Source organism: Crocodylus siamensis, chromosome 4 (assembly GCF_052110815.1).
Source record: "Crocodylus siamensis isolate JL-2025a chromosome 4, ASM5211081v1, whole genome shotgun sequence".
Classification (NCBI taxonomy): domain Eukaryota; kingdom Metazoa; phylum Chordata; order Crocodylia; family Crocodylidae; genus Crocodylus; species Crocodylus siamensis.
The window spans coordinates 203,049,119-203,075,842 of record NC_143398.1 but is presented as its reverse complement, the minus strand read 5'-3'; the positions used below and the strand labels follow the sequence as shown (position 1 = coordinate 203,075,842).

General features: G+C 41.6%; 1 protein-coding gene across 4 annotated transcripts in view; it reads right to left on the bottom strand.

Annotated features, from left to right (window-relative positions):
- Positions 1–26,724, bottom strand: part of GPR155 (G protein-coupled receptor 155) — a 53,706-nt gene that overhangs the window by 13,676 nt on the left and 13,306 nt on the right. For all 4 annotated transcript variants that reach the window (XM_090045442.1, XM_090045443.1, XM_090045444.1 and 1 more), the window contains exons 3-13: positions 19,728–20,236; positions 13,833–14,232; positions 11,073–11,238; positions 9,415–9,570; positions 7,042–7,125; positions 6,559–6,679; positions 4,531–4,615; positions 4,353–4,443; positions 2,990–3,203; positions 2,216–2,323; positions 183–313 (exon numbers count right to left, since the gene is read on the bottom strand). In XM_090045442.1, coding sequence (XP_089901568.1) covers positions 183–313; positions 2,216–2,323; positions 2,990–3,203; positions 4,353–4,443; positions 4,531–4,615; positions 6,559–6,679; positions 7,042–7,125; positions 9,415–9,570; positions 11,073–11,238; positions 13,833–14,232; positions 19,728–20,190 — 2,019 coding nt within the window. In that variant the 5' untranslated portion in view covers positions 20,191–20,236. The remainder of the gene's footprint in view (positions 1–182; positions 314–2,215; positions 2,324–2,989; positions 3,204–4,352; positions 4,444–4,530; positions 4,616–6,558; positions 6,680–7,041; positions 7,126–9,414; positions 9,571–11,072; positions 11,239–13,832; positions 14,233–19,727; positions 20,237–26,724) is intronic.

Below are 26,724 nucleotides of genomic sequence, written 5' to 3'. Positions count from 1 at the left end.
GCTAAAAGTGACCTGGACTTATCCATTCATTGAATGTAATGCCACAGACTAAGTAAACACAGACCCAGAAGTTCTTTTTCATAAAAACAAAACAAAAAACAGAACTTGGGCTGTTTATGTAGCTTTCCCAGTAAATTATCCCAGAACAATTATTTAATCAGTGTCAAAAAGAGGAAATTTACAGCCAACAGGCCCACGATGAGAAGTAAACACAGCAGCACATGTCTAGCCAGCTGTTTGTCTCCAGTTTGTAGAAGTTGTTCTTCCTGTGCCAATATGCAGGTTTGAGCACTACACTGGTTTGCACACTGATCTGCAAAGAAGTCAATCAGAATTCATAATTAGGTCTTTTGTATAACACTCAGTCAAGAACCCAGTTATCTTATAGCAGCTCTTTAAAAAATATGGAGGAGAAAGTTTGGTGAGAGATGGGAAAAGGATGTGAATAAGCAGAACTTGCAAACAGAATTTTTACCATATTTGTGGCCTATGTAATCTAATGACAGTCTTTCCTCTTTACATATTTAGTAGCATGGTGATTTACCCACAGCTGAAATACCACTCCCCAACCCCACCACACACTAATCTCGAACAGCTTCTGCCTCCAAATTTATGAGAAAACATTTTTTATTTTGTATAACCCACACATATATTAGCTTTAAATTCCTATTCTAAGGGTGTGTACATTAAATGTTAATGCTAGCTTTGATAATGAATTCCTCAGACACCTGTCCCAACCAACCTGCATGATGGCTGATTTTTGGCACATATGCTCACTCTGTAGTTAATTAAGGAAATCTTATAAAATAAAAGTATGCTTCCTGAAATTACATCTCTACACTCACAGTGTTCAGTAGTACTCAGCACAGAGATATCATACCTAACACTAAAGTAGTAAGTTTTGCAGAATTTATTACACAGTGAAAGACATATTTCAATAAATAGTATCACTTTTAATTTTTGCTGTAAAGCTTAGTTTTCTTTTGCTCTTCATCAACCAATGAATCTCCTCCTATTTCTGTCAATATGCAAACTCAATGCAGCTGGATACATTTTATTAGATTTCTTAAGACGCATACTGAAATATACTACAATAATCCCAACCAACTAAACAGAGCTAAAAATAAGCTTACAAAATGGATATTTGTTTTTTCACAGTACTTTGGGAGCTCTCAGTATCTGCCACTAGATGGCAGTAAAATAACTGCATGATGCAGTTGTATTACACAGGTGAAAATGGGCATCTTTCATAGCAGCTGCAATAGGAGTACTAGCAGTGCTGGCAATCACTGAAGCTGAACCTAACTGCTTTCATTCTAATCCCAATTTTAGCTGAGCGCTCCCTGCATGGCTATGCCTACTATTTTTCAAAAGTTTGAGCAAATTAAGGTCTTGAAGTTAAAAAGGCAGTGCTTTTTTTAAACCAATAAAACATGCCCTTGTGATGTAATTTTGTGTAGAATCAGTCTTTACTGAGGTGTTACTGTGAGAAATATTTTTCACTTCAGAGTCAGACGCGTTGAAAATGTGTTTCTTGTGCCAACAGTATGGAAGGGAATTTGCTTGCAAAAACACACTACAGAGGAAGGCTACAGTGTGAATAACTGACTACGAGTTACTGAAATGGAAGTAGCTTAAACCAAGGGCTCTCATTACATGTCAGAAACCCTCTGGGAACCAAAAACAAAGGTAGGTAAGGTAAACTGCAAAATGGTAGAGTCAAAATGAAGTCTAAATATTTGAAGAATATCACATGAAATGGCAAAATTAGATCCACAGGGCTTAACTCCAAACCCTTTGAAATCGAGAGAGAGAGAGAGACTTCTGTGGGTTTGAGGTTAGGCCTCCAGAACTCCAATTATTAACAATGAGCTGATAGAGCTCATTGTGACAGCCACACAGCACTGGAGAGGACTTGCATTGAAAAAATAGAAGCCAAATCCTCTCAAATAGCTGCATTCTTTGCAGGTTTCCAAACTGGCTGCTGCAAATTGCTGGTCCTGGACATCAGAAACTACTGATAATAGTCTTTGATGGAAGGCAGTAAATTACAATAAGTTAAGCTGATGCCAGGTATCTAAATTTTACCTTCAGTTAGAGGACAGTCAGAGTTGCTAAAGTGAGATCCCAAATTCAATGTTACGTCTCTCACAGGAATACTAAATAACTTAGTGTAATAGTCTGAACAATAGGTGAGAATACATTATCACTGTACCCATCTCAGTTGAAGGATCCTCACTACCATTAGTATTAGCTTTTGACACTGGCTCACATTCTCTGGAGCAGCGTAATCCACCATTCACTGTTTGGCAGGAGCAGCAACCTATTAACATATAAAATATAGGAACAGTTATAGCCTCTTTCAGATGATGTGATGGATGAGAAAATTATCCGTATAGCTTTAAATGGAAGAGTAACAGCATGTACTGTGTCTCTGCATACATCCCAAATCCAGAGTACCTAAGAACCGTCTTCTAGTTTCCAATTCAGAGCAGAACAACTTCAGATATCTAATATACAGAATTGTTCAACATGACATTACAACTACAGGAGCAACATAAGCACTGTCAGCTGCAGACAATATTGGGGAGATTATGACTGATAAAGAAAAGTAAACCCAATTAAGCAAAATAAGGAATGGTTTAACCACTAAGCAATCTGTAAACATGTTGTAGGTGTCTAGTTTGTCTTCAGAGACACAGCCAGATGCAGATAAATAGTAAAAAATACCTGATAAATACAATTAATGATGTGGATATCACATATACCCCATTATACACTTTAAATACACATACACATAGTATTATATATGATGATAAAGAAGAAAGCTCCCCTAAAATATATTACAGAAATCCAAATACAATTTTCTAGGTCTTTACATATTAACCCATCCCAACAGCTTAGCACTTTTAAGCATTAATGAAAACAAGTTTTCTTTTCTTTTAGCTATAAGTTAAATTGGATTATCCCCAACTCCCCTATTCTGTACCTCTTTCTGCAGAGATATCTGTGAAAGTCTGGGAGCTATCAACTGATGCCTGGCTTTCTTCATTCCTTTCTCTTTCAGGTTCTTCTATTTGGCTATTAGATGAATATGGGCTCAAGACTTCATAGTTTGATTCCTGTCTATTTCGATTCATACACATAAGGGAAATGCCTGACATCAATAAGCTGATGAATAGAGTCACTGCTGTAGTAATTATCTGTCAAAGGCAGAAGACAGACAAAGAGATATGCCTGAATATAAAAAAAACTGCAAAAGAGCATTAAAATTCTACATTTGATATCTATAATATTCTCGAATCTAGAACACTTTATACCAAAGTAAATCTGAATGTAGACAAAATGTACTTCCGTGTTAACTACCATTAAGTTTTATGGCTAAAGAGGTGAACTTCAAAGACCTGGCCACACTGATTTTTTTAATGCAGATAATTTGAACAACTGTTTTTCTTTGACCTGTTTTCTGTCAGGATCTTCTTTCCACATTACCAGATCTCACACCTTCTCCTTCTGCCCCAGGACCATTCCTCCTCTTTTCAGATTCTGTCCAAGTACACCTTAATCCCAGGGACAACAGCATTTTCTTTTTTTACCTGCCAGGCTCCATTTCCCACTCCTCTCTACCTGGGAGTCCCATTAATATTTCCTTCTGACAAATCTGTCACCAATACCCATCCACCCATTTTAAAGTTATTTCAATGCAGATGACAGGTCTGTATTGTGGAATTTTCTCTATGCATAGAAAAGATACATTACCAAGGTACACTTCCACTGTATATATTACCCCAAAGATGCAAGGAGCAAAATGTAGTTTATACTCCAGATGCTTTCAGTTCTTGGCTTCGTTGACATGACTTGAACAAGGATACTAGCCACTGTCATGTAAATGTCCATATAAGATTACTGCATCTTCTACTAGGATCTTGACCAAGACAACTATTTACCCATTAGATAGTAACAGTTTTAGATAATTACCAAACTATGCCAGATTCACACTGTTAAACTAGGGAAGGGCTTTATTATTATTCCCAAGCTATCCAGCCCATGCTCTTTCCTCCCAAGAGGTCTATTTGCCCTCGTTTCTAGTCAGTGTTACCAAAAATGTCAATATCGTTATTTCTAACACACTTCCACAATGGTTTGTTATACATATATTTTAATAACCACAACCTCCAAGTTGGGTTGCACTTCTTTTAACCTAAGTATCTGGTATTGCTAGAAATGCAAAACATGCTTTGGAGGAAAGTTTTTAAATTACGTACGAAACAAACAAAGAATATAAACACTTTCTCTATAATGTATTGGACAAAACAGGTATCAGGAAAGGTGGAAGCAGAACAGATTCATACCTGGTATTTGCCATAAAAAAATGCTGAGTCGATGCTATCGTTGTTACGTTCACCAAGAATTAATAAGATACCCACTAGTAGTGTTGGGAAGCTGAAACATCAAAATACAAAAAGCGTCAAAAATAATTATGTGGCAAGTTCACATTTTCTCTAGAAAAAAATCCTCATACAAACTTACCCCCATCCTGTCAGGATGATGTATCCAGCAGGAATTTTTAACACTTCTCTTTTCTTTAACATGAATAAAGAGAAGGACAGGAGACCTAAACAAAAACAGAGTACAATAAAATGGTGATGGTCTAGACTAGACTAGATGGTCTAGTCAGGGGTGATTCTGCCCTGAGCAGGAGGCTGGACTTGATGACCTTCTGAGGTCCCTTCCAGCCTGGCTTTTTTATGATCCTTATGAAAAACTCTGCTATCTGGTACTTAACCAACCAGAATACTCCATTAACTCCAGCCGGCCGACTGAACGCGGGGTGGGGGGGAGTGGGGGAAAAGACACATGCAGTGACTGCCACTGCCACCCAGCACCTTGCGTTGTCGCTGTTTTGTGTGTGGCCACCACCACCACACCCCCTCCCCACTCCACCGGCCAGACATGGGGGGGGCGGGGGGGGAGAGGAGCTTGCACTCACCACCCTGTGCTGTTGCCATTCCGCATGCAGCCACGACCACACCCCACTACACCGTGGTATTTGAAAACCCTGCTGGGTTATTTCAAATAACTGGAACTTTTATGCAACTGGCAATCCCCTTACCCCAGGGATGCTGGATAACAGAATTTACTGTAGCTAGTTATTATTCAACGTACTACAAGCATTACAGAATCTAAACTACACTTCATGCAGCTGGATAGTTTTTTCTTTCCAGATCCTCAAAATATATTATTATTATTAATATTATTAATATATTAAGTCAGAGAAATAAGCCACAATGATTTTCCAGCTTTATTCTAACAAAATTTAAAAAGGTTACCTAGGTAGGTATTTTAAAAATATGAAAAACTCTATCACATTTAATATTAAGGTTAAGAAAAGTTTAAAGAGATGTTTTAAGCATGTTATAGGCACAAAAGCTTATTTATAAGGATACTGAAAAAATTCTTACATAATTTATGAGAAAGTATGACTGTGGGTAGAATTTTTAGAAACAAGAAACCAAACTGGGACCTGAAATCCCTGAGTGCATAAACAGGAGGTCAGATTTTTAAAAGTGTTGAGCAAACAGCTATCCCCATTACGAAATATCTTGCAAAATATGGGCATGCCAGGGCAGAGTTTGCCAACTTAAAACTGGTATGTATGATTAAGTATATGTACGAACTGTTTGGTGGGACACCACAGATCCAAGCCAAAACCCTACGTACAAACAATCCCAGCTATTTAGCAATTCATTCATTCTGTGTAAGACAGTGCAAGAATCCAAATCTACAGGAGTGGGTACATAATACAAGTGCACCAAGTCATACATATGCATGAGATATATGTATGATTAAGTAGCAAAAGAGCTAAAAGTCCTTTTAAAGAATGGCTACACTTCTTACAAGCAATTTTCTATGCTTATTCATATTTCATCACGGACCACAAAAAGCTTGAAAAGTGTAAGTCTAGTTATGTAGTCATTTAGGCTTTGCATCGTTTACAGTAGAAACCTAACCAGCACACATTTCTACAATCAGCATAAAAGGTATGTTACAACTGTGTGTGAATGATGACTGTCCTACATTTCCAAGTAGAAAAAGGAGTTGGACATTGAAACACAAAACCAATGTGATGAAGCACCTTGATTTCTAGCTAGCGTAACTAAGATTCCTGTTCTTGTTATCAGGTCACCTTCCTCTTAATCTCCTCAGGCCTCCTGCCTCATTTCTTCTATCACTTTTCATTTGGCTTCCCTACTGCCCAACGTGATACCCTGTTTCCATCTTCCTCATCTGCCTGGCCTACACTAACAGCAATAACCCACTGTCTCCATTCTCTAACCTATCAATGAGCTAAAAATGACCAAAGTGGGGCTTTGAAGTCATACAATATGGACACTTCAGCCTTGCATCGATCTACTACTGAGTAGAACTGGGAATATTTATGACATGATTAAATCATTAATATAAGATGTAAGAAAGGATGACTCCAGAATGTTAATTACATGCTTTAGTACCCATCTGTATTATGCAAAATCAGAAATTAGTCACATTCTAACTTACCTGTCCACAAGTAGGTACTATAAAGAGAGCTATATAGCAAGCTAAATATGATGATCTGCACAGTGATGTCTCTCTCCCTAATAATGAAATTCCACGTCACCATTCCAACACAGGCAATAAACTGTAAAAGAAGAGAGAAGCTCCAATCATTTTAATATTGAAGGCAAAATGTTACAAAAAATATCTAGTGTAGAACAGGTACATAATTCACTTTTGCTGATACTGATGGTCACCCCTGATAAACTTATAGGTGGCCATCAGATCACCCCTGAGCCTGCGCTTTTCCAGGCTAAGGAGCCCCATGGCTCTCAGCCTCTCATCATAAAGTCTGTTTTCCCAACCTCTGACCATGTGCGTGGCTCTCCTCTGCACTCTCTCAAGCTTCTCCACATCCTTTTTGAATTGTGGAGCCCAAAACTGGATGCAGTACTCCAGAACGTGTACACACGCACAGAATATATATATATTTTACATGATACTAACCTGAGCAACAAGTAAATTTGTTGTAAGCATATGAGGAAGCTGTCTATATTTCTTACTTAAAAGAATGACAGCCAGAGACCATATCTGGAAGAAACAGAAGAATTCAAATTAACAGTTAAAAATTAAGATGAATACCTAGGCACATAAAGATTGAAATTAAATACTGGACAAACCTTTAGTTTTTACTATGTTTCTGGATAGTAATTTTGGAACAGGCAGATCTAAACCACTGGCTGCTATTCCCACAGCCAGAGTGATTTTATGCACCGAGGACGGGTAATTGAGTCTGGAGAAAGGGAGTCACACAGAAATAGAAAAATAAGGCTGGATGGGACTTCAGGAGATACTCAGTCCAAGGCCCTTCTCAAGGCAGGATCAACCCTATCTAAACCACCCCAGCCCAGTGTTGCCTATTTTGTACTTAAATATTGGAAATTCCACAATTTCTATAGTTACAGTACTTTACCACCCTCATAGTTGGAAAATTCTTCCTAATATCCAATCTTTCCTCACTGTAATTTAAAGTCATTCCTTATTGTCCTACCCCCTGTGAACAACTGATGGGCACCCTCTATATCACAGCGTTGTTTCTTTAGATTAAATCAAATACTTCTCAGCTCTCTTTTCTCCAGACTAAATAATCCCAATTATTACAATTTTTCATATCATTTAAACCTGTAATCATTTCTGTTGTTCTGCTGTGGAGTCCTTCAATTTGCCCATGTCTTGCTTTAAAGTGCTCCGAAGTGAATACAGCACTCCAGGTGAGGCTGCATAAATAGTGAATGGAGTGCAAGTTAAAGCATCTATTTCTTTTATTTTGAGCTACTTGCCACTGAAGATTAAGAGCATAGAAAAGGCTAGAAAGCCACCTAATTTGCTGGCAATGTACTAATCTGCCACTTTGGCTTATTTTCCTTTTACTTTTCTTTAGTTTGTTTGGCTTAGCCCCTATCCTTTTCGTCCTTATCTAAACCCTACCAAGACCTGGTGATGGCAAGTGGCAAGTTCTATTTGTGGCTGTGTTACCTTATTCTTAATGAAAAAGTCAATGACCAACTCTGTATTCTGTTGCTTTGAGACTTAAGTCTTTGTTTAAATACTCAAGGATTTAGGTCAACAATACTGACATAACAAAATACAAGATGGTTTGGCATTTGTAAGTCCAGAAGCAAACTCTCTAAGAGACTACTAGGACAATTTTGTTTATTATGAACTCATCTATACACATGGTTTGTAATGTCTTTCTTCTTAAGGGTCAAGTCAGATGGACAAGGACCATAGGATTTTTTTGTCTTCTTTTACAGCACCAAGCATGGTTCTTTTCCTAGGATCAACTGAGCATATACTAACCAAAAAAATTCTCTCCCATTGGAATGACAGAACAAAACCCTAGCTTTTCTGGCTTTTTACATGGAACATGCTGTAGGACTATTTTCCCCATGGTGCTTTGTGGTTGAGGTGCATGAGAGGACTCAGAAAAATAGAGTCTTGCGTATCCTTTAAATAAGTGGTTTTCTTGTCCTTGCAGGTGACTGAACTTGATGCCTTGCAGGCCCCTCTCAGCCCTATATTCTAGTTCAAGTGTGAGATCATTCAAAAAATGTGCTGCACTGCTAGACAGGACTGTGCTCATAACCATGCTGAATCAGACTGTCAGAACAATTAAAAATAGAAGTTTTATTTGAAATCTTTTGAAAAAAAGCTATCTTGGGTAGCTGCGTCACAACAGGATTCATACTGGGGTGTCTTGTTCAGCTTTCCTAGCTGAACTAGGAAACTAGAGGATATTGCTAGGGCATGAATTTTCCAAAAAAAACCAAAAACAATTTTCACATTTAATGTCCTCACTGACCCAAACTTCAGAGGCAGTCAGTCCACATACAGTGGGCTCCAATCTTTATCTTAAGCACTTACATGTTCCCCCATCATAGGATCAAGCAGCTAATCTTCTTCAATATATTCACGCTCATAAAATACTTAGGAAGTTGGGAGGTAATATGAGTCCTATTTTTACAGACGCCAGAAACTAAATGACATACCCAAGGTCACACTGGAAGTTTGAAGCTAAGAACTGGGAACCAATCACTGGCTTCCCCATGCCTCTTTTTTTGGTGCCCTAACCATCAAAAATCAACTTGACAAATACTTAAGTTTCACATTAGTTTTACAGTTGACCCTTAACCATTCCAGTATGAGCTTTTATCTCTCTTCTCACCCTTCAGCCTTTCAAAACAGGATATGGGAGTGAAGAAGTATATCAGTTTTATCTTTCAATCTCCTGGCTTGTTGTCTGCATAAACCACTACCATACCACCACTTACTGTGGTTTTATATTTCCTTTGCCTGACTGCAATGGAAGCCAATACCTACCAAGGAGACAAGGCTGACAATGCTGATATCAAAGCTAACGTTCTGGATTGCTGAAGCTAGTGGGTTTGGATCCATAGATGGAATGGTTAGCAGCCAAGCAGAAACGTACATGATAGGAGCAGACACAAAAGTGCTTATCACCATTCCTGAGGTAATCTGCAAATGGAAATCAACAGTGGTAAAAATATCAGATCTCTCATTAAATAATGTTTTTAGGAAAGCAACATCTGCGCTAACCCTGATTTAAAATACCATAGGCAATTCTACTATAGTCACTGGGTCATATGGACAGAGGACTATTAAAAATTAGGTGATAAGTTGGAGGGAACATGCATTTTTTGAAGATAGTTAAGAATCAGTTGAAAGTTTTAGAACATTTAGAACAAGTCTCTTCTAAAGTAACTACAATTTGGAGGTCCACCTCTGCCAATTCTTACACATTAACTATGCTTCCCCATGCCAGTAAGAGTCATTCCAGTAATTTTAATGCAGGACTGGAATGACTGAGTACAGCCCCTCCCTCTGAACTACAGATTTATATCTGAAATAAATGAGTAATATTTTGTTGTGAAAAAAAATGCCTGAGCTGTCCCACAAACTCAAAGAGAAGCAGCAGCCATGGATGTATTGAAGCTACTTATAATTTGGTTTCCCAGGGTTTCCACACGCTTGGAATTCAGTGAAACTGTAGCTTCTACTCATATGACAGCCCTCTGTTTTAAAAGCAGATATTGCCACACTCATTAGACACAAAATTCAAGTTTACAATCAGCTATTTTTACTTTTCTTGTATTTTTAAATATTAAGTGAAATATTTTAATATTCCTTTAACCAGAAAGAAGTGAAAAATCCAAATAGTTACAGACATCCAGGCATATGGAACTAGATTTTGTAACTATGCTAAATGCTCTTACCAGCATCAGCACATGCCCAGATTCAAGGGAGCATCAGCACCATGTTCATGCTCTTTCCCAGATTCTCTCAGCATTTTTAATAATCCAGATGGGGACCTCTGGATAGCAGCCACAAGAAAACAAAATGTACATTGGCTGCCAGAACTTCCCACCATAGCGTCTGGCTGGCAGTTTTCTAGTGGCAGAAAAGGGCATTCATAATGACTGCAAGAGCCTGTCTTACTTTATAAAACAAGTTATATGCTGAAAACGTATTTGTATCTTACACCCAGAAAGTAAATTGCACTGGTGTCCCTTAAATAAGAAACAAAAGCTGAATGTAATTTTTATCTTATTATTGAACCAAAAGGGAGTAAAGGTCATCAGATTTTTAACTATTCAATATTAGCCTATGTCTGCTCCCACTGAAGCCAACAGTGACACTGCCTTCAGCAGCAGCAGAGTGAGGTTAATGCTGAAAACTTCTAAAAATCCCACATGTAAACGATTTAAGTTTTTACATCTTCTCAGTGTAGATTCTAGGAACAGCACTTCCTTTAAGAATGTGCAAGCTGAACATATGCAACAGAAAGCAGAAAAGGCCTTGGTACAGTTTAATTATTAATCTGAAATATAATTTAGATACTAATTTCTAGAGAGTGTAAGCAAACCAGCTGCATCAATGTGATAGAAAGGGTTTTTTTATTGCTCAGTAAAATTAAAATCAAAGGTCAGTGCTGGGCTTGTAAAGCATTAAGAACCTACAATTTCTACTTCCATGTTAAACTGAGATGCAAAGATAGCCACGCCTGGTGCTGCTGGAAAGATTCCATACAGAAATGCATAGTTTGATAAACTGGTGTGGTTGACTAAGCTGTCACTCTTGTCCAGCAATTCCACCATTTCTCTGCAGAGAAATGGCATCATCAGTCTGAAAAGGAAAAGGAGAGAAACAAGGGACACATGTTAGTCAATTAATCACATTTTCCTGGATTCTGCTCTATCCAGAAAAGGAATTTAGGGAAGTTTAAGGTTGTCTGAATACTACTGTTAATGATATACAGAGAAAAAGAGCGCATTTATTTTTAACAACTGCATCCCCCTGCCTACAATGGTGCATATACCAATGTCCAAATGAAGGTGACACCATTTTTAAAGAAAGACAGTAAAACTGATTTATTTGTCAGTTTACATACTGGCCAACTACTGCAACACATTTATATGAACTGCTACAAATAAAACCTCAGACTCCCATCTCAGACTCACCACCAGAAATCTTTTAGAGCATATTACAGTTTTAAGGATAGATATAATGCCCATTGAAATCAGTGAGGGTTTTTTTTTTTAAATCAGTACAACTGAGATTAGAATTTGGCCCAGAATTTAGAAAAAACTCCTTATTTCAGGCAGCTGGACTACGTGGATGAAAACAATCTAGATCTTATCATGATTTTGGGGCTGCGACAATGGGAACGTTTCTATTCTTAGCATTCCCATCATCTCCCAGGCAGTCTCTAGAGTAGCAAAGCCACAGAAAGCTAGGTAATCTGTATATCTTGCTCTCAGAGTTGGGGAAAACTTGCTGTATAGTGGCAGCTACTCTTGGGGACAACTGTATTAGAACTGAGGAAACCCAACAGGCTGCAGACAGAAAAATATCACCACGCAAGCATGGCATGGTGAATAGGATGCTAGCAGATAAAAATATTTTTTGTCCACAAATATTGAAATTAAATAATTGGGAGCATTCTGCCCTCTCTCAGGAAAAAGACAGTGAGCAACTAGTCCCGATGGGAAAGTTTTGTGGGTGGTAAGCTTAGATTCTCAAGAGATTTTCTGTAAACCTGAAACAGGGTTAATGGCACAAACTAACATGCAAATACCAAATATCTGACACCATCTGAAATAAAAAAGCAACAAATAAATCTGCATAAGTTACACTGAGAACTGGAATCTCTACCATATAAACCCATTTTGCCATCATATACTAAAAGGCTTTTTATACAACCTCACATTTATGTATGTCAATATAAATGACTTATTTTTAGAGGTGCTGAGCTAAGATCAATAAACAGGCATGTTACCACCTTTGAAAAAGTTAGGCCTCCTATTTTTAGGACCTCAGATATGGAGCTAGAAGACAAGTTTTAGGCAACTAGGTTTAAAAATCTTGACCAATATTACCAAACAAAAAGGTCTCTGAGCCTGTAGAGAAAGGGAAGGAAAAAGATCTACACAAAAAATCAAAGCAAAGAAAAGCATTAATAACAGTTAAGTACTTCCCAAATTGAGAGCTCTGCTTTCAGTTCTCCACTCCCTCTTCCCCTCATAGGGACAGGAACTAGAGGGGTGGGAAGAACAGTGCACTGGAGCACAGGCAAGGAGGGTGGAGGGAGCTCCCAAACTCTCCTAAACCTCGCCTCTCCCTCTTAGAGGGCATTGGGGTTGACGGGCCCAGGTCCAGAGTCGATGGGAGCTGCAGGGAGCTGACAGGGGGGAACCCCAATGCTTGGCTCCAGCCCCAATCCCAACCCCAACCCATCTCCCGCTTGCTGCCCCTGTACACATGTAACTAGAAGTGAAACACTTCATAATACTACTTCCAAAATTGGCCTTCTTTAGACGATGGAGTGTTTCAGTCACTTCTGGAACATTTTAAAAGGTCTAGTATATCTGTAGTAACCAATGGCCCATCAAAAATTGGCTGGCTTCAGCTCCCCTACCCTGCCCCCTGCAAGAAGCGCTGCTGGCCTCAGCTCCCCCACCCTCTGTCCGGTCCTCATGGAATCATGGTGGCACTCTCCCATGCTTGTTTCTGTCAGCCAATCAGAGCGTGACTAGAGCGTTACAGACAGACAGACGTAGGCTTTTATAATGTTAGAACAGCTAGCCCTTAGAAATGTCTAAATTGTTACATCCAATTGCATCCTTAGACTGGAATGATCCTGCTTTGAGCAGAGGGCTGGACACAACCTCCTGCAGTCCCTTTCCAGTACTATTATTCTATGAAATACTATGAACAAGTGAAGCTGAATAATTCAGTTTCATTACCTATGAAGACCAAACAGTTCAGAGCAGGGGCCGGCCCACAGTGGGACTGGATCCAGCCCATGAAAGGGTGGTCTGGTCCACATTTTACTAAGGGCAGGCCAATTACTCAGCCATTCAATCTGGTTCACATTTTGTTAACTGTCACCTCACCCCTCCAGCCAACTGTTACAGCCCCCATGGAGGGGCTGCTCTTCCCCTTGCAGCCTCTGCTCGCTGTTGCTGGAGCAGCTGACCTCAGGGTTCCAAGCTGCAGCCTGTGTTTGCAAACGGTTGGCAACCCATAATGTAGGGTGCTGAAGAGTATATTTGTCAAAAAGTTACCCAAACAATTTTAACTATTAAAAATAAAAGCTATGGATTTATTCAAGAAAAACGGAATAATCTTGACCCTGTCCCTTTAAAGCTTTTCAGAATGCTGAAATCCACAAAAATACTAAAGACCATAAATGCAAAAAGTAAATAGGTCAAACTTACAGTTTAGCTGTGATGAGAAGAATCAGTGCAATAAACATACCCTTTGTCAGTTTTTTTATTTGTCCCACCATGGTGAGTCCAAGATAAAAAAGTGCTGAACCAGAAAATGAACTGGCTAGTCCATCAAGGAAGTTTTCAAGGTATTCTGGAATCTTCTGGCCAAGAATAAAATTTGAGGCAATTCCTATGAAGACCATGAATACTATTGGGTTCTGCAACACTCGAAGCAAAGCAAGTCCCACTATTTTGATTTTGTTATGTGACGTACTACGATTCTCTCTCCATTTCTGGATTTCACAGAAGATGAATCCAACAGGGTTTAAAATCATAAGAGAAATTGGAGCCACTAGGTAAATGTATTGGAGATATTCTGGGTAAGTGGTCTGATACAGAGCTTCAACTAGAAAACAGGAAAAGGGAAGTAATTATTGGCTATACTTCACAATATAAAGAGATATTCATATTAAAACACTATTGTTCTCACAAAACTACAAAAATATTGTTCTTTGTTGTGCTAACCACATTAACAGATGAACATTTACAACTAGTGGTAGATGATATTGTAAGGATAGAAATGAAAGCAACCTGAAACTCCATTTTAGGCCAGAGAAATTAATGGAAAAATAATAAAATAAAAATAGAAATAGTAAGCAATAAAAACATATATTAAAATATATATTGTTAACAGTTATCAACTATCCAGTGTTACTTAACAGTTCTATGAATATCTAAGAAGCACAGCAGAGCTATTCACTCTAAAGCAGTGCTGTAATACTTACTGTACCTATACAGATATTCATATTCCTGAGAGAGATTCTCCTGGGAACTACTTCACGTGGGTTATTCCCAAGTTATTTTTCTGCCAGAATGGCCATTTTTGGGACATTCTTCCAATCATGAATGCCTATACACTGCATTTCTCCTGGGAGAGCAGTGACACTCTCAGAAGAAACTGCATGTCTGTAGGTAGTCACTAGGGCTGTGCGAAGCTTCAGTAGCCAATTCAATTCAGAAGAGATTTGGCCTGATTTGGCAGCCAAATCTCTGAATCCGAATCGACTTGGGAAACCCATTAAAAGGTCCAAATCGAATCTGAAGACTCCAAATCAATTTGGAAAAGATTCAGAGATTCAGATCGGCTGGGGAGAGCTGCAGAAGAAGCCCCTGTGGCTGCCCTGCCTGGCCCAAGCCTTCCAACAACAACAAAAAAGCCACACACTCACCAGCAGCTATCTGGGAGCTGGGGCCACTGGGGCTCAGCAGTCCCAGGCTCTGGCTGACTGCTGGAGCCACCCCAGCTCCCAGAGAGGGTGCAGTGCCCTGCCGAGGTATGCTGCACCTGTGCCACGGGGCAACTGCTGCGCGGGTGCCGGCAATTCTAGAAAGCCATCCCCGCTGCCCCACACTACCCAGCCTGCACGGTGGGGGAGCTCTGCCACAAGCCCTCAGAGGCCCTGACCACCGCTGCTACAGCCAGTGAGTGCGGAGCCCTTTTTTTATTTTAACTGCTGGAAGGCTGGGGCTGGGCAGGGCAGCCAACAGGAGCAGGGCCAGGTGGGGGGAGGGTGATTGGGGAGTGAGGGCTGTGAGGGGGGAGTTCTGCCAGGAGACCGCAAAGCCTCACTGCTGCAGCTGGTGAGTACAGGGCTTTTTTTCTTTTTTTTTTCTTTTTTTTTTAAGTGCCAGGACTAGGTTGGGGCCAGGCATGGGATGGGGCTGGGTAGGGCAGCCATGGCAGCTCCTCCCACAGCTCCCCCTGCCCAGGGAGATGCAGGCACACCTGGAGGAGCCGTAGGAGAACCTGCAGCCACTGGCTGTGCCTGCCTCTCCCCAGCCAATCCAAATCTCTGAATCAGCACTGAATCTCTGATTCTGATTTGGCCAAATTGAATGGAGACAGTGATTCAAACCACTGAATCGAATCACTGTCCTCCAAATCGGCTGAATCCAAATCCAAATCGAATACTTCCCTATTCACACAGGGCCAGTAGTCACTGTTGTGCTACAAGCAATATCACATGCCCTACACTATAGGTTGTTCAGCATTTGAGATGAAAAAGTTACACCTGCTGCACATTACAGAATCACATAAGTTCTCGAATGTTACCAGCACATTTTAAGGACCTGCTTTGCAAGTTTTTTTCTTGCTTATGTTTCTGCTCACTTTGAAATGTAACCAACTACTGATGAGCATGGAGCATGGCAGGAGAGCAGTTAAGGCCACAGATCCAAACGGACAAGTTCAACCCTCATTCCAGACTTGTACCAAAGACAATCACCAGTTGATGTAGCTGTAAATGCATTTAGGTCAGGGAGTTGAAAGTGGCTCATTGTAATGCTGGCCACTTGTGTGCCACTGATTACAAAAACTGGCATGCCTAGCCTGATCTGCCACATAGGCCTAGGCATCTCTTTGTGTGCTTTGCCTGATGGGCAGAGGCATAGAGAGCTCATTCGGTGCCCAGGGAGGAAGTCTGCTGACCACTGGAGACAGGCAGAGATAAGAGAAGGGAGAGGTCGCCATGTCTTATCTGCCTCAGCTCTCGGGACAGCGAAGCCAGTTTCTTCTACTGCTGCTGCTGTAGCAGCCTCTGCTCGGGTTGCAGCAGCCCTGTGCGGTGGAATCCCTATGAGCTGTCCCTGGTGCCCTATTCACTCCCCTCCTGCCCCAGATATACTGCTGGGTGGAAGGCAGCACCTGCCCAATTCCTACGACTGGACAGTGTAAAACTTCTCCAGCTATTGCAAGAACTCCAGGGGGGGCACGCCCTCTCAACAGCCAGTGCCCAGGCTGGTGCCATGCTCACTCCCCCATTACGCTACTGCTGATAGATGACTAACAAGTGTAAACTATCAGGTTGTACTTACCGTATAGCATTATTATATATGATACTCTATGTATTAATTAGTACCACAAAGGGAGTATAAATTCAAAGATATATTAGTGCAAAACAAATCAATGATTAGCCAAAATTCACTGAATGCAGAAGATCAAGCTACTACAAATAGTGCAACATGAATCCCCTCAGGATTGTTGTCAGATTTAAGATGCATAAACCAATCTGCACTCTCCTTGCTATGTCATGTCTACTTAAATTGCAAACTCTTCAATGAAAGAACTGGGTCTTTTTTCTTCAGAATGTCCAGCACATTTCTGAATATATAGTAAAACAAAACACTAGGCAAGGACTTGAAGAGCCTTGGGCAAAAACAGCTCAGTGAAGGTATTATAAAGAACTCAAACCAAGGACAGTACTGGTACTATGTACAAAACAGGACTATGCTAGATCCAGGTCTACACTACCAAGCTTTTGCTGGCACAGCTGTCAGTCAAAACTGTGATGAGGTGCAATTTATGACTGATGCAGCTGTACCAACAAAAACTTGGTAGTGTAGACACAGCTTATACCTGCAAAGCTGATCTTTTGGTGGTACAGCTTGTTTCATTCAGCGGAAACAATAGCTATGTCAGCACAAGTGTAGCACTGGTAACAGAAAACACATCCATACTAGAAATGCTTTCTAGTTTATGAGGACAGCTGAGCTTCGACTTGAAAAATATTTCAGAGGAGGAAATATTCATAGTTCTAGAGGAACTAGATCCATCAATCAGAAGTAAACATGCAATAGCAGGGAGCCCGAAAGTGAGATTTAGGGATATGCTGTCAGTTGGAAACCAGCCTACCTACTAGCAACTAGGAAGGGGCTGTCTTTGCCTCCATCTTATGTACAAGCTTTAGTTATATTTGAGCCCTATATTATGCAATCTCTCCCATATTAGCTGTAAAAGGTAAACCACTCTCTCCATCCAAACCCCTGAGAACCTCCTAAGGTGTTACAGTGTCTGTAGTATGCAGCTCCACCACCTCCACCCCTGCTGTGAAGCACAGAAGGGAATCCAGCCTCCATTTTTGGATCAGCCAGTCCTATGAATAACTCTCCTGTGAATGTTCAAAAGTATCATCCAGAAGCAGCCACAAAATCTTGATACACTGTCAAGGAAAACTATAGGTTTTAAGCTGTTCCGCAGAACTATAGGCTATGGGGGAACTCAAAACAAACACATCAAATCACCATAATCAGGTGACAACTGGAAAGTTATCGGAATAATTCTAGCCCTTGTAAATTAACTGAAATAAAATTATAGTTTGCAGACAGTGACATCAGCCACTCCCTGTCTAGGTGAGGATTCCCATTTTTCAGAAGCAAGTGGATTTTCTAAGCCCAGTATGATCTCTTAGTCTGTGTGTGTCCAACTTCTGTTTTGTTACAGGTACAGGCTGGTTTCCAATTTACACTGGGCATTAGGAGGAACTTCTTCACAGTCAGAGTGGCCAAAGTTTGGAATGGGCTCCCAAGGGAGGTGGTGTTCTCCCAAGAGGAGGTTGGATGGGCATCTGGCTGGGGTTATCTGAACCCAGCACTCTTTCCTGTCTATGCAGGGGTTGGATTCGATGATCTACTGAGGTCCTTTCCAACCCTAACATCTATGAATCTATAAGTGTAATGTCTGTACCTGGCCTCTATGTCTGTGTGGCATTAAAGCACTCCAAATTGGAATGCGATATGAAGGACTTCAATGAATGTCTGTCCATACCACCTGTCAGATTCTTTTGTACGTGAGGAACTTTTACACAGCACAAGACAGGAAAACCTTTAAAGGAATAGAACAAAGTAGCTACAAAAAAGAATCACAAAATTTGTCTGGAAACCAGCAGATGCTTTTCACTGTTTTTTAAAAACTAATTATCGCTCAAGATCACTGCCTAATCTGCAGATGTGCTAACTCTTGAAGTTTTCTACAGAACTTCAGCTGAAAGTGTACAATTTTAAAATTATTTTTAAAAAGCTTTTATAAAATATTACAGGTCTTTAAAAGTAAAAAAATGCAGCATTACTTACAAAACACACTCTTTCAAGTATATGTGGGATGTGCAATAAACATGTTGCATGAATCACCAAAAAGTACATTAGCAGTCAAGCAGTGAGAACTACAAAAAACTTGCCTCCCAAAAGTGGTGGTAAGTGACTACATGAATGAGCAGAAAAGTAGAGATTAATATTTTTCTTTAAATCTAAAAATAGAATTAAAATTAAGAATAGGATCTGCCACTTAAACTGACAGATGATAGAGAATAAATGAAGAGACCTGAAGAAGGCCTAGCATTTGAAAGCTTGTCTATATCTATCCCAACCATGCCATTGGTCAAAAGATACCACAAACAAAAAATCTTCACCTCTAACAGATGGTAAATTCTCACATACCAGATGGGAATGTACAGATTAGAAACTAAAAGTTTCTGTACCCTGCTTTTCTAGCACCAGAGACATCTAGCCAACACTTCTGAAGCCACATGCATAACTTTGTGCTGGTAAATGTATGCAGTTTTTTCACTGAGGGCTTTTCTCCAAGACAGGTTATGGAAAATACAGGATGTGACTTTTGCAGTGCACTAGCTACTCTGCATTAAACCTTTATGGTGCACTGTTAGTAGGCAGTAAGTGCAAGGCAATGTATTCACTTTAAAAGTTTCTTAAACAACCTTGATTTAATTAATCATGGCCATGTCAGTAATGGTACATATAACACTATTTTAAATATAGTCTGTTTTAAGTAAGCTACATTTCATGTATGCAAAGTAACAGTATATAAAATTCTCCCTCCTCTTTAAAAATGGAGTAAGCTACTTCATCCTATACCTCACCTAACTTTGCAGTAACTTCCCCAGGTAGACAAGCCTGAGGGCTGTATTACATAGCTTAAGATTTCAGTTCAGATTGTAAGACATCTCAAATTAAGAAATACAAGAGCATAAAACTGTATAAGCATAAGCAAAATGCCTAAACAGAGAAAAACAACATTAAAAAAACAAGAAAGTATAAGTAACTTCTTACCTATTGGATATCCCAGTGCAAAGTCATTGCTTTGTGTTGCAAAAATAGGGAACAAACCCGCTTTGCTAAATCGACTTTCAGGACTGGCTACCAATAATGTTAAAATGCAGACTAAGAAAAATACAGAAGCTTTGGCAACTAGGATGCTGTAAAGGAAGGACCAGTTCACATTAGAAAAATTAAGTACTACCATATTTTTGAATAGTAAAGCTGGGAGTGCAAAGCGGGAGACAAAATTTCCCAGACCTTTGGCCTGAGTCGATGTGATGATGTTGGCTCTTCCAGCGATATATCCACAAAGGATTATGCCAAAGCACTGTAACAGGGCTGGGAAAAGCCTACTTATCGACATTGAAGGAGGACTACCAGTGGTGTTGAATTGGTAGTCCAATTTGCCAGATGAGACATTAGACATATTGGCTGAAGAGAAGTTCTTTGTACTGTAGTCTGAAAAGCCATCCATTTTCTTTTGCCGCTTGTTTCAAAAGCAAAGTACAGAATGTTCTAATCTGTAAAAGAAATGAGAAAAGCACAAACACTTTATTAACTTGGAGTGGGTGTTTGTCTGATTATTTAAAATGCATTTCTAAGTCCCCTCCAAAAGTCCTTGTTTCTGTCAGCAGGCCAGATTCTGTGAATATGTCCAAAGAGCAAATCTGAAGAGAGAGAAATAAAAAATTCATTAAATAAAAAGCTTCAAAATCATTTGGATGGATTCCAAGAAGACATCCTTGCCTCTTGACTATTATTCTTGTCTACTGATAGCAGCAAGCACACAAAATTCACCAAGTGAAGAGCTGTACAACTAATGCTACTGCTCGAATCCAGAAGGAAATCTACTTTAAATTCTAAGAAAAATGTCAACTGAAACATTAAAACCAAAACACAAATCATGACCTCAAATGTAAAAAATGATTTGGCATGGGTAGAGAAGGTAATTTTAGCTCTTCTGATTGAAAAACAAAATTACCATGAAGCAACAGGATGTAAAACTATGGCACTTCTCTTACTGGACCAGAATTAACTAACTAGTTTAATTTAACATAGCCAGGTCTGTCAGATCATATATAACACTGCTTTTGAAAACAGACTGCCACACTACCATCTAGCGCATAGGAGTAACTTGCTTAACACTACCTTTGACTAACCTTCCACCCTGCTCTGCAATTCTCTCCTCCCTTCAACAGACAAAAAAGTTTCTCATCCTCCTTTCTCTGTTCCATCTTCACTTGCCAATAAGCACATTATCCGCTTTTACACATCTACTGTCATTCCCTTTCCTACCTTTGCTCACCTCTGGCTCTTACCTCACACTACAAAATGCTTTCAGCTCTCTGACATGAAAAACCAACCATGGCCCCGATACCCTTTCCTACCATTACTTCATCTCTATACTTACCAAGTGTACTTTTCAATCACTTTCTGATGTTCTTTTCCTCCAATCCTTCCTTTAGACCAGTGGTTCTCAACCGGTGTGCCATGGCACTTAAGTTGCTGGAGACCCCTTGAAGAAACCATGGTGCTGACACTGCTGTTGCTAGGCGAAAATGCCCTGCACACTTCTGTTTCAGGCAGCTATGCAGTAGAAGCAGGCACTCCTGTCTGAGCTGGGTTTTGCTCCCCTCCCTTCCTGGCTGGCAATTAATAAATTGGAATTACAATCAAAAGCTTCTGGGGAAATTCTTTGGGTATAGGGCACAGTCACATTCAGCTTCTGCAAAATCTAGAACAGGCTGTGGGAGTTCTGTGTGGCAATGGCAACCTGGAGATAAGCCAAGGTAGATAAGCTAAGACTTTACACTAGTTCTCAACAGGGTGCTGTCAATTTCAGGAAAGTTATGGAGAGTGCCTTGTATTTAACAGACAAAGAATCCATGATTTAGACCTTCTCCATTCCAGTTACCATTTACCGCATTCACATGAAACATCCCTTACCAAAATCTCTAATGGCCTCCTCTTAGCCAAATCTCAGAATCAATACTCCATCTTCATCCTTTCTCCACCTGCCTTTGATAGCATCAATCATGCTCCTCTTGAAATTTTGCCATCTCCATGGTTTCTCTGACTCTGCCCTTCCCCAGTTCTCCTCCCACCTTTAAATGTTTTCCTTCAGAGCTTGCTGAAGACGAAACCTCTGCTTTCTGTGGGAGTCCCACAAGGCTCTATCATTGGTCCTGTGTTGCTCTTCCTCTACATTTTATGCCTGAATAACCTCAGCCATAAACATGAATTTCATTTTATGTGGATGACTCACAGATCTGATTTCTCTAGTCTGGACCTGTTTCTTTCTTCCAAATTAAAATCTTGGCCTGGCTCTCAAAGATCTCTTTGTTGATGCCATTCTGTCAGTTCAAGCTCGGCAGTTTAATCTCTTAGCATGCCATTCTTATTGCCTCCTTTCTCAATCACTGGACAACATCATCCTGCCAGTGATGCTCAGAAATGTAATCTGGGTGACATATTTGACTGGGTCTTCACTCAAATTGTCACATCCAGGCTACATTTAAGTCTTGCAGATTCCTACTGCATAACAGTTCTAAAATAAACTCTTGTCCAGACTCTCATCCTTTGGCATCTTGCTCACTATTGCATCTGGCCTCAACAAATGCAATTTTGCCTCAGACAATTTAATCCAAAACGCTACTGCAAAGATTGCTTTCCTAGCTTGTCAATTTGGCTCTTTCATCTCTCTGTCATCCTTCTACTGGGACATCATACCTACACAATTCGTCTTCATTCTCAAAGCCTTTTGGGGCCCATGTCTTCCCTCCCTATCTTTTCTTAGCTACTTGCTCCCATCCAAGCACACCATGCTTGAGCAATTCAGGGCATCTCCCATAGCCACTCAAGCAGTCTTCACAGTGGCCGCAGGAAGCACCTCCACAGGAATTTCACTCCTGCATTTCTGGATTTGATGTGTAAGTAGGTTGTTCATGTGCCTCTCTTCCTAGTAGTGCCAAAGATGTCGCATAAACATATACTGAACAACACTTTATGTACAGTGTACTGTCAAATGCAAAGTGAATGATATACTTCAGTCTAGTACAATTTAAACTTTTGTTTATAACAAATTAAATCATTTTTCAGAGAAAACTTTGATTTTTAATTCTGTGTTCCCATTAAAGGTCATTGTTGCTGACCACACCCACCATCAACAATTAATAACCATTGTGATGAAATCATCAGCAAAGCTAACTGTACTTTATCATGCGTCAGCAGATGCATGACAAACAGATCCAAGGAGGTGATGCTTCCCCTCTACGAGGCACTGGTCAGACTGCAGTTGGAGTACTGTGTCCAGTTTTGGACTCCGTACTTCAAGAAGGATGTTGATAGACTTCGAGAGGGTCCAGAGGAGGGCCACTTGTATGGTTAGGGGCTTACAGGACAAGACCTATAAGGAGAGACTGAGGGACCTGGACCCCTTCATCCTCTGCAAGAGGTGATCTTGTGGCCGCCTACAAATTCATTAGGGGGATGCAGCAAGGGATCGGAGATGCTCTGTTCACCAGGGCGCCTCTTGGGGTAACAAGTAACAATGGTCACAAACTGAGACAGCAGATTTAGGCTAGATATCAGGAAAAACTTCTTCATGGTAGGGGTGGTCAAAATTTGGAATGGGCTTCCAAGGGAGGTGGTGCTCTCCCCTACCTTGGAGGTGTTTAAAAGAAAGCTGGACAGGCATCTGGCTGGGGTCATCAGACCCCAGTACTCTTTCCTGCCTAGGCAGGGGGTAGCACTTGATGATCTGTTGAGGTCCCTTCCGACCCTAGCATCTATGAATCTATGAATACTGTACACATACAGCAGAGCAGAGTGACAAAAATACACATGTGGGCGGATGTACCCAGCACATAGCTTGATGTTGAAAGGACAAAAAGGTATAACTTGATAAGAAAAACAACAAAGCAAGTTTTCAATGTGCAAAAGGTGAATTTTTTTTTGTAGTTATTCACATAGATTTCATAGACATCAGGGCTGGAAGGGACCTCGGGAGATCATCGAGTCCAGCCACCTGCCCAAAGGGCAGGAAGTCAGCAGGGGTCATAGGATCCCAGCAAGATAAGCATCCAATTTACTCTTGAAGGTGTTTAATGTAGGTGCTTGAACCACCTCCTCTGGCAGGCTGTTCCAGACCTTGGGGGCTCGGACAGTAAAGAAATTCTTCCTTATGTCCAGCCTGAAACGGTCTTGCAGGAGTTTGTGACCGTTCGACCTCGTCATCCCTTGGGGCGCTCTGGTGAACAGACGTTCCCCCAGATCCTGGTGGTCACCCCTGATAAACTTATACGTGGCCATCAGATCACCCCTGAGCCTACGCTTTTCCAGGCTAAAGAGTCCCATGTCTCTCAGCCTGTCATCGTAAGATGTGTTTTCCTGACCTCTGATCATGCGCGTGGCTCTCCTCTGGACTCTCTCAAGCTTCTCCACATCCTTTTTGAATTGTGGAGCCCAAAACTGGACGCAGTACTCCAGCTGCGGCCTCACCAAGGCCGAGTACAAGGGGAGAATGACGTCCCGGGATTTGCTCGAGAAGCATCTATGGATGCAAGCCAGGGTTTTGGTCACTTTATTAGCCGCAGCATCGCATTGCAGGCTCATGTTCATCTTGTGGTCAATGATGACCCCCAAGTCTCTTTCTTCTGTAGTGCTATCCAACGTAGCAATGCCGAGCCTATAAGGATGCTGCAGGTTTTTCCTCCCAAGGTGGAGAACCTTGCATTTTTCAGTGTTAAACACCATCAGGTTCTCATCTGCCCATTTGCTGAGCTTGTCCAGGTCAGCTTGGATCACCTGCCTATCTTCTGGCGTGGATGCTTTGCCCCAAAGTTTGGTGTCATCGGCGAACTTGGCCAGCCCACTCCTGCCTCCAATGTCCACATCATTAATGAAGATGTTGAACAGTATGGGTCCAATGACAGAGTCTTGAGGGACCCCACTGCTCACAGGGCACCACGATGAGTGACTGCCACCAATTACAACCCTCTGGGTCTGACTATGGAGCCAATTTCCCAGCCAGCAGATCGTGGTGAAGCCAAGGCCACAACTGGCCAGTTTGGCCAAGAGATGATCATGGGATACCAGATCAAAAGCTTTTTTGAAGTCAAGATGTATGACATCAATCTCTTCTCCCTCATCCAGGTGATTGGTCACCTGGTCATAGAAGAAAATGAGATTGTTCAAACAAGACCCACCCACAACAAACCCGTGCTGGCTATCCCTTAGGATGTTAGCCTGGGCCAGTCCATCAAGGATGGCCTCCTTAATAAACTTTTCTAAGATCTTCCCCAGGATAGAAGTCAGGCTAATGGGCCTGTGGTTAGCTGGATCCACTCTCCTCCCTTTCTTGAAGAGCGGCACCACATTGGCCTTCTTCCAGTCTTCAGGCACTACACCAGAGCACCAGGAGTTTTCAGAGATCCGTGCCAGGGGCTGGGCTATGATGCTCGCCAGCTCCTTGAGTACCCTGAGGTGCAGATTGTCAGGGCCGGCTGACTTGAAGGTATCCAGCTTCTCAAGGTGTTCCTTCACGAGGTCAGCATTTATGGAGGGTAGGGGATCCCCATCACCCGGATCTCCCTGTCCCATAGCAGGCATGGGTGTCCCATGGGACTGATGAAAGACTGATGCAAAGTACCTATTTAATAGGTTGGCTTTTTCCTGGGCATCAGTTGTCAGTTGACCCATCTGGTTTAGCAGGGGTCCAACGTTGCCCCTGCTTTTCCTCTGGCTCCCCACATATCTGAAAAAGGACTTTTTGTTGTCCTTGATGCCTGAAGCTAGTTGGAGTTCAGTTGCAGCCTTGGCTTTCCTGGTTTGCTCCCTGCAGGACTGGACCAGTGCAGAATAATCCTCCTTGGAGGTGAATCCCATCCTCCATCCTTTGTAGGCTTTCCTTTTTAGCCACAGGAGGTCCGCTAGGTCCCTGGAGAGCCAGGAGGGCTACTGTGCCTTCTTGCTGCCTTTCCTCCGTGTTGGAATAGATTTAGCTTGTGCATTGAGGATCACTTCCTTGAGAAGCAACCACTCTTCTTGAACTCCCATCTCCCTGGGGTCACGGTCCCTGAGGGCCTGACCGACAAGCCTCTTGAGCTTGTCAAAGTCGGCTTTCCTGAAGTCAAGGACTTCTGTGTTGCTGACTGACTTGCCAGCTTTACGGCGGATGGTGAAGGTGATCAGCTCGTGGTTGCTGTCACCCAGCTTCCCATCGATGACTAGGTCGCCGATTAGGTCGTCCCCCGTAGCCAGTACCAGGTCGAGCAGCGCTTTGCCTCTCGTTGGCCCATAGACTTCTTGAGTCAGGTAGAGGTCAACCACGCATGAGAGAAAGCTTTGCGACCGCTCAGTTTTTGCTGAGTGATCTTCCCACGAGATGTCCGGGTAATTGAAGTCACTCATGACAACCAAGGTCCTGGAGCAAGCGGCCTCAGTCAGTTCCCGGGCAAACTCCTGGTCAAGCTCGGGACTTTGAGTGGGAGGTCTCTAGTAGACTCCCACCGTTGTGTCCTCTGTGCCGTATTCCCCACGAATTTTTACCCAGAGGGTCTCTAGCTGTCCATGCCGGTCACCAACATCAGCTTGCAGGGACATGTAGCTTTCCTTGACATAGAGAGCTACACCCCCGCCCCTTTTGTCAACACGATCCCTCCTGTACAGAGTATAGCCCTCTATACCCGTGGTCCAGTCATGGGTGGAGTCCCACCAGGTCTCGGTTATCCCAATGACATCATAATTCTTTGCACGGAGCAGGAGGATGAGCTCCTCCTGCTTGTTGCCCAGGCTCCTGGCATTAGTGTACAGGCAGGCAAGTGTGCCCTTGGGGGCTCTTGCCTTGCCCACAGATTGTGCCAGGGCTGGGGCAGGGGTGGGCTCCCTTAAGTGCCTTGGTCTGCTGGCTTTGCAAGGGTTGCTCAGCGGGCCAGCAGTGGCAGTAGTCCTCCCATCCCCCAGCAGGCTTAGTTTAAAGCCCGGTGGAGCAGGTCAGCCAGCCTGGCTG